Source organism: Eleutherodactylus coqui, chromosome 2, assembly GCF_035609145.1.
Source record: "Eleutherodactylus coqui strain aEleCoq1 chromosome 2, aEleCoq1.hap1, whole genome shotgun sequence".
Lineage (NCBI taxonomy): Eukaryota > Metazoa > Chordata > Amphibia > Anura > Eleutherodactylidae > Eleutherodactylus > Eleutherodactylus coqui.
In genome coordinates this window covers 292,661,881-292,681,702 of record NC_089838.1, presented here as the reverse complement: position 1 = coordinate 292,681,702, position 19,822 = coordinate 292,661,881, and the positions used below count along the sequence as shown (strand labels likewise).

General features: G+C 44.0%; 1 protein-coding gene across 4 annotated transcripts in view; it reads right to left on the bottom strand.

Moving 5' to 3' along the window:
• Positions 1 to 4,442: 4,442 nt before the first annotated feature.
• The window catches only part of GMIP (GEM interacting protein), a 53,683-nt gene continuing 38,303 nt past the window's right edge, over positions 4,443 to 19,822 (bottom strand). For all 4 annotated transcript variants that reach the window (XM_066593233.1, XM_066593234.1, XM_066593235.1 and 1 more), the window contains 12 exons: positions 18,517 to 18,654; positions 16,208 to 16,398; positions 14,464 to 14,573; positions 12,145 to 12,246; positions 10,913 to 11,008; positions 10,657 to 10,817; positions 10,340 to 10,528; positions 9,937 to 10,074; positions 8,769 to 8,953; positions 8,308 to 8,569; positions 6,756 to 6,795; positions 4,443 to 6,366 (listed from right to left, as the gene is read on the bottom strand). In XM_066593233.1, coding sequence (XP_066449330.1) covers positions 6,197 to 6,366; positions 6,756 to 6,795; positions 8,308 to 8,569; positions 8,769 to 8,953; positions 9,937 to 10,074; positions 10,340 to 10,528; positions 10,657 to 10,817; positions 10,913 to 11,008; positions 12,145 to 12,246; positions 14,464 to 14,573; positions 16,208 to 16,398; positions 18,517 to 18,654 — 1,782 coding nt within the window. In that variant the 3' untranslated portion in view covers positions 4,443 to 6,196. The remainder of the gene's footprint in view (positions 6,367 to 6,755; positions 6,796 to 8,307; positions 8,570 to 8,768; positions 8,954 to 9,936; positions 10,075 to 10,339; positions 10,529 to 10,656; positions 10,818 to 10,912; positions 11,009 to 12,144; positions 12,247 to 14,463; positions 14,574 to 16,207; positions 16,399 to 18,516; positions 18,655 to 19,822) is intronic.

The window sequence follows — 19,822 nt, the reverse complement described above, 5'->3', positions numbered from 1 at the left end:
GGGGTTTATGAATTGGCCAATTGATGCAGCAGCTTAGCCAATTCATAAATGCCGCCTCCATAACGTGATTGTTGTTTCGACCACTGCTCAGCCAATCAATGCAGCGCTTGATGAACCATTTTCAGCCGTCTCATTGGTTCATTGAGTGCTGAATTAATTGGCTGAGCAGCGCTTGAGAACAAAATCAGAGCGATCACTTTCTGGAGGCGGGATTTATGAATCCCATAACTAGGAAATAATCTTCTGTCAGCAGCCGAGGGCTGTAAGAAGTGCAGCGGAGGTCCAGAGCTTCGGATAGCAGCAGGAGGGACCTGGACGAAGCCTGCTAGGTAATGTATTCCTTTTTTAATGTAATGCAGCTAGGGTTTATTTTTGGAGTAGGGCTTATATTTTAAGCTTCACCAAAAATCCTGAAAAATCAAGGTAGGGCTTATTTTTGGGGAAATGCAGTAGTACAGGAGAAAAGCTGGGAGCAGTTAAAATAAGTCACTCTTATTAGGCTGTTGGCAGATGTATACAGAGACATTCCCCAGGCTGCTGCAGAGATATACATACTAGGGAAGCTGTGGATTTTAGAAGTGCTGTGGGTGTGGTAAAGATTGGCTGTTACCTGTTAGTAAACCTTCAGTCATTTTCTAGTTTCTGTTTTTACAGGTTCCCTGCTCTGCCTTGTTGGTCCTGCATTGAATGCCACAACCCCCACCTTCTATAGACTTTGTTTGTAGCATGACCAAGCTCCCCCTCACTCCAGCCTGCTGCAGACTGGCATCACGAACTATAACCACCATCCTTCATCAGTTCATCTTTCCTTTGTAGCCAGAACATATAGCCATCGTAAACTTAAGCTGACATCCCCAAATCTCGCTGGCTACAGAACTACTGTGTTTCCCCGAAAATAAGACATACCCTGATTTTCAAGGGGGGGGGGGGCTTGCAATATAAGCCCTCCCCAAAAAATAAGCCCTAGCTACACTAGGTTAAAAAAAATGCAATACTCATCTCGCAGCTGGCGTCTGTGTCCCCAGCGATGGTCTCCCGGGCGGTGCGGCAGGCTACTCTGTAATCCTTCTTGCTGTCGTCCCTCTCTGGTAAACGGGGCTTTGAATTCCTCCTTCTCCAGCAAATAAGCGCTGTGATTGGATCGAGCAGCCGGCATCTGTGTCCCCCGCTATGGTCTCCCGGGCGGTATGGCAGGCTGCTCTGTAATCCTCCCCGCTGTCATCTCTCTCTGGTAAACGGTGCTTTGAATTCCCCCTCCTCCAGCAAGTAAGCGCTGTGATTGGATCGAGCTCAGCCAATCACAGCTATTGAATGACATCACTGAATGGCTGTGATTGGTTCATCGAGCGCCAGCTGTGATTGACTGGCGCTCCATCCAATCATAGTGCTTACTTGCTAGAGGCGGGAGAATTCAAAGCCCCATTTACCAGAGAGAGACGACAGTGGGGAGGATTACTGTACAGCCTGCCGCACCGCTGGGAAGACCATCGCTGGGGACACAGACGCTGACTGCAAGGTTAGTATACGCGCCCCCCCCCCCCCCTCCCTACCTCCAAAAATAAGACACTGTGCCTCTTTTGGAGTAAAGTTTAATATAAGACAGTGTCTTATTTTCGAGGAAACATGGCATCTATTGGTGGTAGTTTCACTAGAGGGTTTCTCATTGATTATACCTCTCAGTGGGAATCCATTGATGTCAATGGCTGCCATAAATAATTTTACAATGTAATACATAAATGTATTTATATATAACACTTTACATAAATTCGGCTTTGTACAATTCAGGAGAATACAAAATAAGGAACAATAAAAGCTCATTTCCTTGCAGAAATAAATAAGAAAAAAACATGAAAGCCAAGTTTTTCCGGTTGTTTTTGTAACAGCAGAAGTTTTTTTTTTCAAACTCAGATTCTAGTGAACAGATCAGACATAATAAAAACATGACAAGAGGAAATAGACCCATGTTGGACAATCAGATCAGTCCCCTATAATGTACAAAGACACAGGTTAATCAGAAGGGAGAGGTGCTAAAAACTGACACTTCTACTCTGGTGGATTTAGCCTGACCATGCAATACATGGCCACCCTTCAGGTCTACAGGTGATCTAGTTTAAAGAGGACCTGTCATGTCCTCATGTCAGCACGGCCGGCTGCCTCGCTTTGCAGGTGTGGCCCTGCTGACTCCAACGATGTTGTCCTTTTGCTTATACTCGCCTCCATTCCCTCATACTGGCTATTCTTAGATTCTGCTCCCGAAGCTGAGAGTGTGTCCAGTGGATGGTCCTCACCACTCACTATCTATACATGACATCAGGCATGATTGACAATGAGCAATGGGGGCCACCCACTTGACACATTCCAAGTATAGGGGCCACCCACTTGATACATTTCAAGTATAGGGGCCACCCACTTGACACATTCCAAGTGCTATTTAGGAGCAGAGTCTAAAAACAGCTGCTACAGGGAGTAGGGAGGTGAGTATAAGGAAAAGGAAAGGCTAGGATAGAGATAGCTGGGCTGTGGGTATAAAGCATGCAATTGGCCCTACTGACATGAGGACATCACAGGTCCTGTTTAAGCCTGTTGACACCCCTGATAATCTGCCTGGCTGCCCACTCCATCCTATAGACTGCTAACACCTAATAATAGGAGTCGGCATGATACAAGAGGGCGGTTCAGTTTATTGGTTCATCCTTTGTTTCATAAGGGAGTATAGGTCTAAGCACCCCCATCAAGGAATAACATGTCAGGGCTGAATTTAACTATTCAACTATTGCCATTTTTTTAGTAGTTGACCACTGAATTGGAGTATCGCTTTAAGTCTATACAAGATGAGTAGTTGATCCCCCCCAGTTACTGCTTAGGTCTAAGTTACACGGAGACTGATTGTAGCGATACTGTTTGTTTTTAGCTTTCGAGTAACGGCTGCAGTCTACAAGATTGCACACAACTCGATGGATTCCTTTGGGCTGCAGCTCCATAGTTAAAATCATTCTGTCCAAAAATCCCCCTTTTAGCCCTAGCCTAAGGTGGCCATAAACTGTAGAAAGTAATGACTGTTAAGGGTTTTCTGGTTTTAGCAAATAGATGCTACTGCTTGTAAAATGGAAAGTTATACAATTTTCCAATATACTTTTTGTATCAACTCATCACAGTTTTCAAGATCTCTGCTTGCTGTCATTTAGTAGAAACCTTTACTGTTTAAATCCATTGAACAAATATTCATGTGCAGGGCTAACACTTTAGAAGTTGGCTGTGCTCATCATAACGGGTTGTGTGAGACACAACACTGAGATTGCAGAGCAAGCACTGTATGTGCCAAGGTTGCAGCCCATTGGCATTTACAGGGGAAAGTCACTGATGAGGTGTAGCAGATCACACAAGAAACGACCGGTTGCTTGAATGGTGTGGTCTGTGGAAATAAGCATCAATGGCAGGGGTTGATCATAAAACTTTTGATTTTAAATACCAACAAACTATATTTTTTGGGCCGGCCTACCTGACAAAGGGCGGGGCACCGGCTCGATACATATAGCTGGTATTTAAAATATAACATTCTATGGTCAAACCCATAAGATTGATGGTTTATCTCCCCAGACCATGCCAGTCAAGCAACCAGTTGTTTCTTCTACAACCAAATGCCTAACTTGGTCATGTGATGTCCCCACAGGTGCTTGGTTTGTTACCTGTATGTCCCTGTACATGCATCTATATGTACGTCACATTACCAGCACAGATGAATGAAAGTTCTTATTGCATGACAGCAATCTTGACAGGGATCTTAAAAACCATGAAGAATTAAGACAGGGAGTATCTAAGAAAATCATAACGTTTCAAACTACAAAGAATGACCTTTATTTGTTGAAAGCGGAACACTTCTTTAGTCATTTATATCATTTGTACCTGTATGTTACTACAATTATTAGCTCCAACTGCTAATCTATAGTATTGTGTAAAGGTTTAGGCAGGTGTGGAAAAATACTGCAAAGTAAGAATTTTTTTCAAAAATAGAAGGCAACTGACCCCAAACATCCAACCAATGTCATTAGAATCTATCTTAGCCTGAGGAAGAACAAGGAGTCCTGGAGGTGACGAGTCAGAACCCACCTCTCACTGCTTTCCCAGGAGCGTCCGTCAGGGAGAAAATATGCGGCCGCCGCTACTCAGCTGACGGCCGTGGCCAGGAACTCACACGTGAGGCAGCGGTGACGGAGCTGTCAGACGGCGGCCGGAACGTAGAGGCGAGCGGCCGGACGCTTACCACGCTTCAGAGACATGGCGGCCAGGACGGACCTTACACGCTTCAGCGTGTGCATACTTTTGGCCCAGCGCTGCACCCTTCGGCTGGGGGTTACTACTGTTCTTAGACTTGCATTATGACATGTAAATGCTGCCATGTTACAGGTAATAATGTAAACCTAACAACGGTAGTAACCCTCAGCCGAAGGCTGCAGCGCTGGGAAAAATCTATGCACACTGTGCTAGTAAGACCTTCATCCCTTGGCCCAATCGAGAGCTAGGAGTGTGAGAGGTGCGTTCCCCCCGTCAAACCCCTAGCTTCCAGTGGCGTCAAGACACACTAATACCAAGTCTGTCTGGGATTACATGAAGAGTCAGAAAGATTTGAGCAAGTCTACATCTACAGATCATCTGTGCTCAGTTCTCCAAGATGTTTGGATCAACCTTCCTGCCGAGTTCCTTCAAAAACTGCAAGTGTACCTAGAAGAACTGATGCTGTTTTGACATCAAAGGGCGATCACACAAATATTAGAGTCATCTTTGGTTCATTCATTTTGCATTTTGTTATCTGACATGAATAGCCTATTAACCTTTCTATTTCTGAAAACATTCTTACTTTGTAGCATTTTTTTTCCACACTTGCCTAAAACTTTTGCCCAGTACTGCAAACTTTTTAGAGAGTTATCATATAAGAAAATCCATGTGCAACATAAATAATGTGTGATCATTTCACTACCTTATTGGAATAGGATATCAGCAGGACACACAGCCAGCATTATAGTATCTACAGAAAATGAAACCATTAGAGCGAGCATTGCCCTTAGCGAGTACCTGCCCGCTCGAGAGAAAAGGTTCGGGTGCCGGCGCGGGGGAGTGGTGAGTTGCGGCAGTCAGCAGGGGGAGAGAGGGAGAGAGAGATCTCCCCTCCGTTCCTCCCTGCTCTCCCCTGCAGCTTCCTGCCCACCGCCGGCACCCGAACCTTTTCTCTCAAGTGGGCAGGTACTCGCTAAGGGCAGTGCTCGCTCGAGCAATTGCCCTTAGTGAGTATGCTCGCTCATCACTAGAAACCATCTATCCTTTTGTAACTGTAACCCCCATATCCTTATCACTGGCTGCACCCCCACAAATATCATCATTATCGATAACTGTAAACATCCATCAGATCCGCAGCCACAATGTTTAAATCTAGCTGCCAGGTATACTTGTTATGGTTTTTTTTTACACAATTGTTGTTTTTTTTAATCAAAATGACCAGCACAATCAAAAGGCAAACCATTTAGAAAAGTTTTTTTTTGCTTTGCAACACTATGCAGTTCTTCCTGGACTATTTACAGTGCTTCAGATCTCTTGTCATCTCATTCTTTCGAAAGGCAATCCAGATATTTTAAACAGAAGCTCTGGTTCTGTGCTGGCCAACCATATTCTGCAACTGCCAATTCCGCAAACTACTGCTAGTGCGGTAATTGGGAAGGTCCTCGGGAGCTCAAACCCGCTCATCCAAAGACTCCAAATTTGTAGAGGCCTGTCCTGTTAAATCCGGAAGACCTGAAGACTTACTGTTGTCACCTCCTCATGTATCTCCTCAAGAACATATGACGATTCTTGTAAATATCCAAATCACTCTTGGATTTTAATCTACATGGTATATGGTGTCTCGTAAGTTCCTCGTTTTGGAGTCTTTCTTGACTCTTTTCAGAGATCTTTTGAGGGGGGTCTTCCATCACAATCCTGTTTCTCAGGTTCTTGGTAATCTTTAGAAGCTCCCATATTGGATGTGGAGTTCAGCATTTGATTTCCCTTGTATACATGAGAAATAAGTGTTAAGAAAAAAAGTCCGGATCTACTTTGGAAGGAACCAGTTTTTTTCAAGAACAGTGAAATTTGTTTCAAAGAATCTTCCAGGTTCCTTAGGTTTTCCAATCTTGGTCTCCTCTGTACACAAAGACCTCCTTAATCCTCAATCTTCAGTTCCACCATCACTATGTGACCTTTTGATCTGTTCACCCCGTGGCGCTTTCACGGGCATACGGCTGAAATGACCCCTGGAATATGTTAAGCTTTCGGACAGACTCTCGTCATCTTCCTCTTGTCCACGATAGGCCCTTTCACCGTCTTTTCCATCAAAATCTAGAATGAAAGACAATAGAGAGATCTATCAATGATGCCGAATTGGCATGAAGTTGAAAATGGCAAGACTTTGCCTTTCAGTTCTTCACTCTTTTCGATATCAAGGTATTTCCTATCATAAATGGGACATTCCTGATTAATATCCATAGGCTGAAAACTTGCCTCGAGCCGTTTTTAATTGAAACTGATCAGTACAGCGTTTCAAACTTTGGATTTAAACAAGAATGTTTCCATTCACTGACAACAAGAAGAAATCTAGGAGACGGCGGACGAGGAATTAGACTGTATTAGTAAAGTTGTATTACTTTTTATCATAAAATGAATAACTTTAATGTACAAATAATAAAGGCTGAGCTATGAAGTCTGAATGGCTTGGGAACATGTTATACCTGATATATCAGCACAGTCATCAGCGCCCTCTGGAGGATCCTACAGAAAAAAGCATGTCAATAAATTACTGCATAGGTTTTGTGAATTTAGCCCCAAAAAGTTACCAAATATTGAAAGCAAGTGCAATAAAAACACTTAAATAACCCAGTCCCCTTGGTATACTACAACTAGAGGAAGAAGATGAGGTGAAGACGAAAACGATGCCTCCTTTTAGTAAATCTCTACACTGGATGGCCACTTTATTAGAGACCCCATCTAGTAGCATGTTGGGCCTCCTTTGGCCTTGAGAACTGCAGCAATTAGTAGATTCCACTAAGGCCCCCTGCACACGGCGGGATTTCTTGCAGAATTTCCGCCCGTGGAAGCTGCCATAGGATTGCATTAAAAAACGCAATCCTAGGCAGACGGCCTTGATTTGTCTGCATGAAATCTCACGCGGAAAACAAATCGCGGCATGCTCTATTTCTGTGCGGGTCTCTTGGAGGCCCGTACAGAAATGTCTCTCCTGGGCCGCCGGCTCCGCTCTGCGCATGCGCCAGCTGGCTGGCAGCCAGCATATCAGAGAGCCAGAGCCGCGGGAGAAGGTGAGACCCGCACTGGTCCCTGCAGGGGCGCTGGTCGGGTCCCGCTGCGAGAATTCTCGCAGCGGGATCCGATCCGGCCGTCTGCAGGTGGCCTAAGTGATGAAAATATTCTGCAGGTATATTGGTCCATGCAAACAGGAAGCTTCTTATAGTTGCTGCAAATTAAATGGCAGCATTAACATGTTCTGAATACCTGACAGGAAGGGGTCATTGATCCATGCTGCTTGCACTAAATTCTGACCTCCCAACAGAAATCTAGATTCATCCAACCAGGGGATGTTTCTCCACTGCTCAGTGATCTGATTTCTGCGCTCTTTTTCCCACTGGTGTTTTAACTTTCTGATTCTCTTAGTTGGCAATGAAACTGGAACTTGTCGCCTGCCGTCATAGCCCATCCATTCTAAGGAATGAGGATTTGTATATTCAGACATGTTATTTGGAGCACTAGCATTGCATTTAGCTGCCATTTACATGACTGTACACAGACTGTTAGTTAGAACGATTTTTGACATCCTCCCCTGACCCCTATAGTTGGCAAGTAGTTGACTTCCACAGGATCCCATTTCGCTGGATGTTCTTCCTCAATTGCACCATTTTCTGTATGCTTTCAACACTGCTGTACGAAACAAACCCACATGGTTGACAGTGTACGAAATCCTAGTCCTGATTAGTCAAGCACCGATGACTAGACCTCATTGGAAATTGCTTATATCACTGGATTTTCCGATTCTAATATGGATTCGCATTGAAACTGGACTTGCTCACTTGACTTCATACTGCACTCCAAGCTCATGGGTCTTCACACAAGGAAGCTCCAATCGTGAAAGGGCCGGTGTCTCGAATAAAGGGGCCATTCAGTACACATAGGACAAAAGGGAATGGAAAATCCCCAAACTAGTCTACATCAGTAGTGATCTTCTCAACCAGATCGTCTTTTGGAGGGGTGTCATCATACTATATTTCTTACCTCCGAGATCATTGACTCATCCATATCGGCCTCCGATTGGTCTTCAGCCACTTCCTGACGCCCCGCTGCAGGTAGTTCTTCCATCCCAAATATTTTCTCATAGTTATTAATAAGAAATTCGACAGCTTGTGCTTGGTTTCCAGAATCTAACAAGCAGGTCATAGGTTTGTCCTGATCAGGCGCTGGGCGAATCAGTGTAGGCCCAAAGATAATACCCAAGTTATTCGGACTCATCTTGTTGTCCTCAAACCTTTCTGAAACTCTGTGAAATTTGGAAACAAAGGATTGATCTTTAGTTGTGCGCCATAAAAATTATGGAAAAAAAATAATAATTTGCGAAACAGAAATTACACAAAGTCGAGGTACTCGAATAGTTATAAAAATGCGATTGTGTAGAAAACTTCTCCTGTAGGGGGCACTTTTGTGTATATAGATCGACAACCCCTCAACGTCCCACTCACCGATACAGGTGAGCTGTCAGGTGGCGCAGTGTGTTGTAATGACTAGCTGGAAGCTGACAAAGAATATCCTTCATGTGTTGAATGGCCTCTTGTCGAATTTCTGGCTCCTTCTTGTCATCGGGGAATTCTTTTGAAAAGGCCATAAACTTCTCATAGAGGTGATGGGACACGACAGAGTCTGGGAGCTGGAGAAAAGGACATGAAGCGTTACTGTTGAATACACCATTGTTCCTCCCTATAAACAGTGGCATTGAAAGCTATCTGTATGCTCTCATACACCTTCCTAGTATGCCAAGTTACATAACATTGGTATCGGCATGGAAAACACTGGCTCTGTCTTCTAATTCTATGGGTATAGTTAAAACGCACTGCATGCAGATAACACTAACTGCAAGTTAGATATGTGATGGGTACACAAATTTGAAGATACAACATTTCTGGTATATGACGTGTATTCATATGTGCATGTGCAGTGGTATAGCTATTGGGGATGCATGGATAGCAGTTGCGTTCAGGCTCTGGCCCATGAGGAAACCCAAAAGGTCCCTCTGACATATAAGACACCAGTAGGTTGGAGCCGTGTTACAAATTCTGCCTAGGCGTCCAAGAGCTTTAAGTTATGCCCCTGTGTATGTGCAGTCAGAGTTAGGATGAACGCCATCATCACTGTACTGAGTACTGCAGTTCAGCCCCATCTAAATGAATGAGATTGAAGTCTGTTTAAGCTGCAGTACCAGATGCAATCACATATGCAGACTAGAGATGAGCGAGTATACTCGCTAAGGCACATTGCTCGAGCGAGTAGTGCCTTAGCCGAGTATCTCCCCGCTCGTCTCTAAAGATTCGGGGGCCAGCGGGGAGCGGCGGGAGAGAGCGGGGAGGAACAGAGGGGAGATCTCTCTCTCCCTCTCTCCCCCCCGCAACTCACCTGTCACCCGCGCCGGCCCCCAAATCTTTAGAGACGAGCGGGGAGATACTCTCTCGAGTAATGTGCCTTAGCGAGTATACTCGCTCATCTCTTATGCAGACACTTTGGTATGTATGAAATAACAGTGTTGGTCCTGCAGTACTCTAACAAACACCTCAACGCTTCCTTTCGTGGAAGACCCAGTGAGTTGAACCAACACTGATCACACAATGATGGCCTATATACTGTATTATACTGTACCTCTTTCAGAAAGTGTTTGAGGGCACTGGTGATGTCATGAGGTGAATGTCCTGATAGATCCACAAGTTCTCTGCCATTCTCAAATGCCTGTAGAAGTTTTTCCACTCGAACTTTGGCCCCACTGATACGATATAGGCCCTGGAATATATACAGTATGAAAATGTGCTAACAGGAAAGCTTAGGCTTACAATTAGCTTTGCAGCAGAAATCACCTATTGAAGAATTCTTCCAGAGCATGAGACGCTCTTTGTAACCACTCTCCACTCTGGGCAAGAGATGAGGACCCCTAACTCAGAATCCCTCAATAGGATGTATGGAAAATGGGGTTTCTAAACTGGACTATAATGTGTGATACACGAAGTGATTAGCTATGACCAGGTTTACACGGAATAAATAGGTTTACCTGTTGCCCAAGTGCCCGTAACTCAATCTCAGATGTACATTTGGCGATGATGAAGGGCACCTCCTCAGGAAAGTATCTTGGGAAATGACAGAAATCAACACCAAACAGAGGTATTTTAGGTGGCAGCTTCTGATGACCACATTTGATCAAGAGACTCTCAAGACACCTCTTATGGCAAGTTAAGTAGCACTGCAGTAAAAAGAAAGGATTTAGTATAACTCTAGTAGAGATGTATGGCTCCTATAAGTACACCGCAGAAGAACTAGAGTTGACCTGCTCTTGTTCTATTTACAGTAGGTAGACTTTTGACATCTCACCTCCTCGCACTCAAATCCCGAAACCATGAAGTTTTCACACTCCCTGCATTTGCTTGGAACTCTTGTACGTCGAAGTCGGTGGGTTTGGGCAGCTGGAGTCATGACCAGCTTGTCCACACTGTGTGGATGTAAGCCATTCTCTGAGGAGGCGTCTGTGGAGTCTACAAAGCCAAGTCAACAGTGAAGTAGGGCTGAATGTGCAAATAGGACATACAATAACTTGGAAGTGGAAGTTTCTGAATGTACAATTACTCACCTACATCCTCTCCGTGGTAGGAGTCTCTCTCTTCAAGGTCATCAGAAGACATGGTCCCTGTGGAGGAAGCCTTGGCAACTTTTCTTGCAAAGTGAACTAAAGGGAAACAAGAACAAATAGATGTAAGTAGATGTATAGGTATAAATTCCTATAGTCCCCATGAGTCACGATCAGCTATCCGAGGCAACAGGTTAACAGATTGGAGTTGTTGGGTATTGTCTTTTTGAAAGAACTTAAGAACAAATATCTTCAAAGACTGGAGAGGCTTAAAGGGGTTTTCCAGCTTTTAAAAACTGATGACTGATGACCACAAGATAGGTCATTATTAGACATGAGCATCGCTCATCATGAGTAACTGCATACTCGTCCGAGCAAATGCTGAGGGGCGGCGGGGGTTAGCGGGGGGGGGGGGGGAGGGGAGAGAGATCTCTCTCCCCCCCGCTATCCCCCACCGCCCCCCTGCATTTGCAAGGATGAGTATGAAGTTACTTGAGAAGAGCGATGCTCGCTCATCTCTAGTCATTAATATGTGATCAACAGGGATCCACCGACCAGAAGTCTAGAAAATCAGCTGTTCGCCGGGTCAGTGTCACAGTGTATGAAGCAGATAGCTCCATATGTTGTGCAGTGGCCTGGCATGGTATTGCAGGCACTGCTACCATTGACGTGAATAGCAGCTGTGCCTACAACATCCCCAACAATCAGCTATTTGTGACCTATCTGAAATATAGGTCATCCATTTTTACCATTTGTACACTCCCTTTAAAGGGGGTTTCCAGCATTGAAAAAACAAGGCTGCTGTCTTTCAGAATACAACACCCCATCTGTGCACAGGTTGTGTGTGGTATTACATCTCAGCTCCATTCTCTTAGTAGGAGCTGAGCTGCAATTCCTGACACAACCAATGACCGGGTGTAGCGCTGTTTGGAGATGCAAGAAGACATTTTTTTATAGTCTTGCACAAAAACATTTAAATACCCCGGCATTACAAGTAGTCAAAGCTGATTATTGTGTCCTGGTAGAAGCCCTTTATAGGAAAATCACTTTTCCCAATGACTAAACAATACAGCCTATGGATGAATCTAAGGACTCATGTGCGTAAAACGCAGCGCTAAAACTCCATTGATTTCTATTGGACCGCTCACACCTAAGTCCTAAGATATTCTGAAGCTGGAGAGCAAGAATACAGTCTGTCTTGATATCCACACTTAGTGACTGTAGACTTTCATTACCTGGACTGTCCGAGGGAGATTCTAAAGATTTGGGCTCACTGCTGCCCCCTATACTCTCAGAGTCACTTTGCAGAATTTTATTACCCCAAGAGCCTCGTTCTCCTAAAATAAAGGAAACATGCTTGTTATTAATGAAAAATAGATGTAAGTTCCGATACAATATCTTTTTTTATATTTTTACGTTTTTTTTACTTAATACATCAATTGTAGGGAGTCGTTCTGTGTGAGATGCCAACTGCAACCACATCACAAATAATAGTGAACATGGGCATAGATATGGAACGCGCAATAGTAGCAGTTGCATCCACCATTATTATGAATGGCACATGGTAGGTGGTGCTCTGTTATACATTTGGCACTTGGGCCAAGAGCTTTAAAGGGGTTATCCAGTTGTAAAGTATTGATGGTGTATCCTTAGGATACGCCATCAATAGTAGATCTGCAGGAGTTGGTTTTGCAGGACCCCTGCCGATCAGCTGCTGGTTGCACAGTGCACTTGCGCACTGAGCTGGTTTTTGCAAGAAGCAGACAGCTCTATTCTCATTGCAGTGGCCAGGTTTGGTATTACAGGCAAAGTTTCCATTGATGTGAATGGCCTGTAGTACCAAGTCTGGCCATTGCAGTGCGAATGGAGCTGTCTGCTTCCTGCAGAATTCAGCTCAGTGCAGGAATAGCTAGTCATTGATGGTCTTGGAAAGCGGACTCCTGCAGATCTATAATCAATAGCTTATCCTAAGGGTAGGCCATCAGCAGTTTACAACTGGATAACCCCTTTAAGTCACTGTTCTGATGCTATATGATGGTATAATTGAGTATGCATGATTATAAGTAAGTATGACATTTGCATGTGATTCTGTCTATATATACACTGCATCACAGAGAAAATGCCACACCACGGATATTGTGTCACACCATTATGCAATTTTCAGAGTATGTTCAGACAAACAAGTTATGCAAATGAGTGCAGTTTCGGGCCAATCCTGTGATCTGGGAGTGTGATAAATGGCATAAACGAGTCTGTGAAGCTAACTTTGGAGACCTTGTCACACCCACGAAAGCTTTGAATCTCTGTTTTTGGTATCTAGATAAAGAGTAAAGGTTGAAGACACCTCTAAGATACCATCGAGGATCATTTCATCAAATGAATGGGCTTACTAAAGGTTTCATCATGGGGCTACATCCAGCCGGTTAGTATTTGCGTCGTAGTGTGGCAGAAAGTCAACGGCATGCCAGAACCATGGGTCGAATTTGGAGATGGTGGTCAGCATCACGTAATGTGCATCACTGTAAGGGGACTTAAGAATGTACAGATTGACGCATGTAAAGCAAGTGGTGGTGTTGTATATGGTGGAGTAATGACAGATGGAAGCGGAGGCATTACTTTCTTTTATATAAAACTAAAACCTTTTGCTTAATGACCTGGTTAGCATTAAAGAGGCAGCGTCTGCTTTCATTGTCGGGATACACCGGGGTCGGAGATGAAGCCGCTGCTCCGACCCCTGTGTAGGGGCCAGCACTTGTAACTGCAGTCACAGCTCCCATTGATTTCAATGAGACCCTAGCCTGTATTTACGACCACTATACAGGGGTCAGAGTGGTGGCTTCCGCTCCGACTTCGGTGGCCATTGCTCGCAGGGTTACGTGACATCAGACTCTTCTGCCATTTTGGAGCGCCACATAGCTCATCAACGGTGAGTAATGCTTTGAGGAGCCATCAGCACCTACAGCTGATCCCCTCTAGAACGTGTCGGGGCACATTGATGGCACACCATTATGTCGATGAGGTGCTGTAGCCCGCTGTACTACCATACCGTCAGGGTGTACCTAATACCATTTTCCAGCAGGATAATGCGTGGCCCTACAGAGTGAACACCAGTAGGCATGCTTTACAAGGTGTCCAGGTGATCCCTTGCTCAGCACTATTCCCAAATGAGAACTTTCCAATCAAGAACTGTAGGACACTTTTGGACGTTGGGTGAACACTCTCCCACATCCTTGTAATGAAGATGAACTGCTGACTATGGTCAATGCCACACGGTCAACACTATTCCTGGATGGTAGTCGAGCAGTTATTGAATTGATGTCATGGTGCAGTAACAGCTATATTGCCCAACATGGTGGCTCCACTTCTTACTGATCATCTTTTTTATTGGGCCACAGGAGACATTTAATTGTTTGAAATTAAAATTAATTGTTCAGAACTTAATTCTCTATCTGTGTGTTGAGTTTTGTCCCATTTCGAGCATTTCCTCATAGTGAAGCATTTTCTCCGTAAGGCAGTGTAAATTAGACGCATGTGGTCTCGGTTCAATACAACACCTGGCAAGATCCTTGTTCCGGTCTCATCAGTTTTGACACTGAGGTCGGACAAGGAAGACGACACGCGGACCAGCTGCACCGCATTTTTCCGTTTGCCGCTAGGTGATAACCTGCACAATTATAATAAGATTATTAAACAGTGTAATGAGGCTGCAGATTACTATAAAGCAGTCATTTTATAGGATGAGGTAACAATAACTGGCGTGCCATCTGCTAAATAACATTTCACCAGAGGCAACCAAAAAACAATGCCCTTAGCCAAACAGCCCCATCTCATCTCCACCACCCACGATATCATAGCATGTCCTACTTTTAAGGAATTTTCCTTCAGTGGGACCCTCAGCAGCAGAACAAAGGGGCCAATGCATTATCTGGTGCGCCTGTAGCCTCTTCACTCTCCATTCAGTTGTGGCTGTGTCTGGTACTGCAGCTAAGCCCGGTTTACATTCTTTCATTCCGTTGACTGGTGGAGGTCCAAGTGATGCAACTCCACTGATCATACAATGATGGTCTATCCTAAGGAGAAGACCTCAATTCATTTATCTCAGATTGTCCTGCTGCTGGGATATCCAGTAATCAGCTGTAATCAATAGGGGAACCCAACTGCAAGTTTCTAATTCCCATGCAGTGCTACCACAGAGGAGTATTACATAGTTCCTTTTGAAATCAATAGGCTGTCCATGTAATATTGGGTCCTCCAGAGCAGACACACTCTTTGTAGCTATTTTCTATTCTGGCTCATAGAGGATGTTCCTAATTCCTGCTATTAACATAGATTCACAACTAGGGTATTTGAAAATAGTTTCTGTAAACCAAATAGCCTTTTAAGGGACTCTTGTAAGTCAGAATGTAAAATCTGATCTTTAGTGTACGGACCCGGTATTCCAGTTCAGTTTGGTTGTATGTTGGTTAGGGTGCCTTCACATCTACACTAGGGATTCCGCTTTCCTGCTCCATTCAGGTAGCAGGAAAGGGGAATCTCTGCCGCCAAACAGTTCCCTCTCTGGGTGGAACCAAACAGCGCCAAACGGACGCCATTGACAATAATGGTGTCCGCCCACTTTTCGCCCAGCTGCCCGGCTTTTGGACAGAAGAAGCAGCGCCCCATGTAGCGCTTTTTCTTTTGGTATTTTCAGCCAGATCTGCGATGTAACCTTCAGCCGGAGGTTCCGACGCAGATGTGAAACCACCCTAACCCATTAGGGACAGCTTGCATTGCCCTTATTTAAAGTGACAGGCTACATTTTAACTGTTCTACATTATACACTGGTTGTACCTCGCTTGATCCGATGGGTATCACTGCTGCTCCGCTAAAGTTATTAAAGCATTTAAAGAGGTTGTTTCATGAAGAAAACCGTATCCATATGCCGTATTAGAGTACATGGACATCATAGGGGGAGAACCCCCTTCTATAAGCTAGAACAGAGAGCCACTCATCCAAATGGTCACCCTATAATACTGCATTTCCAATGCAATGGAAAGCCAGGCAATCAGCTGATTGTCCTGGGAGGCCACATTTCGAAAGGGGTTGTCTTTGATGAGACAATCCCTTTAGACATAATTCTAGTTCATATATAATAGTAATTCCCATGATACGTAGACTGTATCAACTTACATACAACAGTTAACAGTTAACAGCATTGATCCTAGTTGAAGCCAGTGGAGATGGGTCAGAAATACTAATTCCACTTACACGTGGATAGAAAATGTACAGCAACTTTCCCCCATAACACGGTAACATTACCTTTGGCCTGCAGAGGTATGCTCATGGAAAGTGAATTTTTCAGGCTCTATGTGCTTTCTTGGTAGAGTCAAGATGAATTGGAGATATCGGTCTCCAACTTCATATGGCTCACAGAGGCTGAGCAAGTTGCCGTATCCAGCGGGTATAGATTCACATTGAGAACGCTTCATACGCATAAGATTCTGCGTCACCTGCCCGAAAATAGACAAAATGCTTGTAATAGGTTCGAATCAGTGTCAGGCTTCCACAAAAGTAAACAAAGAATAAGAGGGAACAGGATTCTTTACAGTAAGAGCATAGAAACAGAGTTTATTCTTAGAAAACGTGTCTTCAGCAGACCATACAGATGGCATAAAGGACACAATTATAATACTATAACTCAGATCATTCCTGGTATTCTCTGACACATCATTCTATACAAAGAGCCATTGATCTGAATGGGAAATGAAAAATGTATCAGAGATCATACATTTTTAAAGAGTTTCTCCCAAAATGTCATATACCTTACCAGGAATCATAAATGGATTAATTTGTAAACAAGGAGCTGAAAAAGCTAGAAAAAGCAGCACCTGCTCATTTGAATTGCCACTTTATTACATTGAGGCATCAGTGAAAATATTTGGGTCACCTTTTGAGTAGAGGAGAACCCCTTTCAGTGGTGCAAATCAAGCAAGCAGAAGATACTGTATGCTCCAGGTGCTGGGTGCCCAGGGTTAATGTCAACACATCACTCTGCTGCCCTACCCCTGTATCTAAATAACCTGGCCATAGCAAACTAAATCTTTGCACCAGTGGAAGGAAAGCCTAGCTACAGCCCTATAACCACAGTCACTGGCGTAACTATAACGGATGTGGGGGATGCGGTTGCTCCTGAGCCCAGGAGCCTTAGGGGTCCCATAAGGCCTCTCTTCTCCATATAGGAAGCCCAGTACTATGAATAAAGCATTTTAGTTGGGGGCCCTGTTACAGGTTCTGTGTTGGGGCCCAGGAGCTTCAAGTTACGCCTCTGACCACAATCTACATTGGGCATGTTTGAAGAATTTTAGCCTGGACGTTCTCTCTTTAGAGCTAAAACCAGTACTTTGAGATGAGCAACCCCGATCTAGACCAGATTTTGGTATTCTACTGTATTCTTATACTCTGTGAACATTGTTCTTCTCCTTTGAGAGGACAACCACCGGTCTGGAAGATCAATTTCACCATCAATGGCTCCTTTTGTGTTTGTTTGCATGCTTTCTTAATTCACACATCACAACACTTCCACATTGAAATTTCTGAGATAATATGGAAATTGTTTGGGCAGAAAATGGATTTGTGACAGCCTTGTTATAGGGTAATTCTAAGTACAAGAAATCAAGCTAAAAACAAACCTTGTGCTAGGTTTGGCCACCGGTGGTTACAATTCATGTTGATGCCCTCATAGATAGTGTAATATGTGGCAGACCACACATCTCAGGAAATAATCACCATCTTCTAGTCATTTACAACAAGACGGCAAGAATAACATGTTCTGTAAAAAAAATACCAGAACTCTGGCGGAAACTTGATGGACCTCCAGATAAGTAAATGGGATCCTTTAGAAAACAGATCCGCCATACTGGTCATGGCTCCCTTACAAATGAACAGAACGTTAGACCTCATACACTTGTGTCTAGTGTGCAATATGACCCATAATGTTGTGAAACTCTATTAAAGGGGTTGTTCACTTGTAAACTGTTGATGGCCTATCTCTATGATAATTCATCAACAGTGGATCAGTAGGGGTCTCCTGCCTGGAACTCCCACTGATCAAACTCTTTGCTGGGACGATGTACTTGTGCACTGAGGTGAGTTCTGCAGGAAGCAGACAGCTCTGTTATCTCACTGCAGTGATCAGGTTTGGTATTACACCCATTCACTTCAATGGGAACTTTGCCTGTATTACCAAGCTTGGCCACTGAAGTGAGAACAGAGCTGTCTGCATCCTGCATAAAACATCAAAATGCACAAACACACTACCCGAGAAAACAGCATATCAATGGAGTCCCAGGAAACAGAGCCCCTGCTGATCTACTATTGATGATCTATCCTTTGGATAGGCCATCAGTAGTTTACAATGAGAAAACCCCTTTAAGATATCGTGCCAATTTCCTTATTTTAAAAGGCCTGCCCAATGATGGGGTCTCTTTATCTAAATTAGTGCCTCCAATCTAAGAGGGACCAATGTAAGAACTTCATGAAGCAAAATGTCATACGTTGGATGAAGTAGTTGTATCGTACCCGAAGAGTTTCTGCACCATCATTTCATAGACCGTATAATTGGCACATACCTCCTTCATCACCTGGTCTCCTTGGTTAATGAGTTTTCTGATGTGTGATATGATTCTCTGCCGGACCTTCTCCTGCTGTTCACTGCGGGCATTCGCGTCTGTCACGCAGGATTTGTATATAACCTCAGCCTCATGTGCCTGAGATAAAAAGAGAGTGATGAAGACATTAATACACCTTTCAATAGTAAACCTAACCATCATCTGTACAAATACACGGCATCTCAAAAGTAAGTAAACACACATATAAAATGAAAATGATTCGGCGGATGCTAATCCAATTTAGACACGAACTGTGGAGGAAGGGAGAAACCCGTTGGGCCATGTCACCAGCATGATGGCCATTTTGAATGTTGATATCTGGAATTTAACTTCAGTTTTTCCTATGGGAAGGTGGACGAGTGACACATCAAATTGGTAGAGAATTTCACCAGAAAAACAATGGCGTGCTTCATGTTAACATAACATAGTATGTTGGGCTGAAAGAAGACAATGTCCATCTTGTTCAGCCTGTTTCCACCTCTCTTCCTTTGTTGATCCAGAGGAAGGCAAAAAAAAAATAATGAAGCAGAAGCCAATTTAGCCCATTTGGCAGAAAAATTCCATCCCAACTCCATAATGGCAGTCAGAATAATCCCTGGATCAATGTTTGAAAGTTCCTACCGGACTCCAAGATCCTGGCTGGTTATTTAATGTCTATATCCTATAATATCATAATGCTCTAAAAAGACGACTAGTAGCCTCTTATCCTATAGATAACTCCTCTATCGATTTTACAATCACCACATCCTCAGGCAGAGAGTTCCACAGTCTAACTGCTCTAACAGTAAAGAACCGCCTTCTGTGGTGGTGATGAAACCTGCTTTCCTCTAAACGTAGCGGATGCCCTCTCGTTACCGTCGCAGTCCTGGGTATAAACAGATCATGGAAGAGATCCATGTATTGTCCCCTCATGTATTTATACATAGTTATTTGATCACCCCTTAGCCATCTTTTTTCTAGAGTAAACAATCCCAATTTGGATAGCCTCTCTGGGTATTCCAGTCCTTCCATTCCGTTTATTAGTTTAGTTGTCCTTCTTTGAACCCCCTCCAGCACTGTAACATCTTTCCTGAGCACCGGTGACCAGAACTGTACACAGTATTCCATGTGAGGCCTGACAAGTGCCTTATATAGTGGGAGGATAATGTTCTTGTCCCTCGCCCCTATACCTCTTTTAATGCACCCCAAGACTTTATTAGCTTTTGCAGCAGCTGATTGGCATTGATTGCTCCAGTTAAGTCTACAGTCAACTAGCACCCCCAGGTCT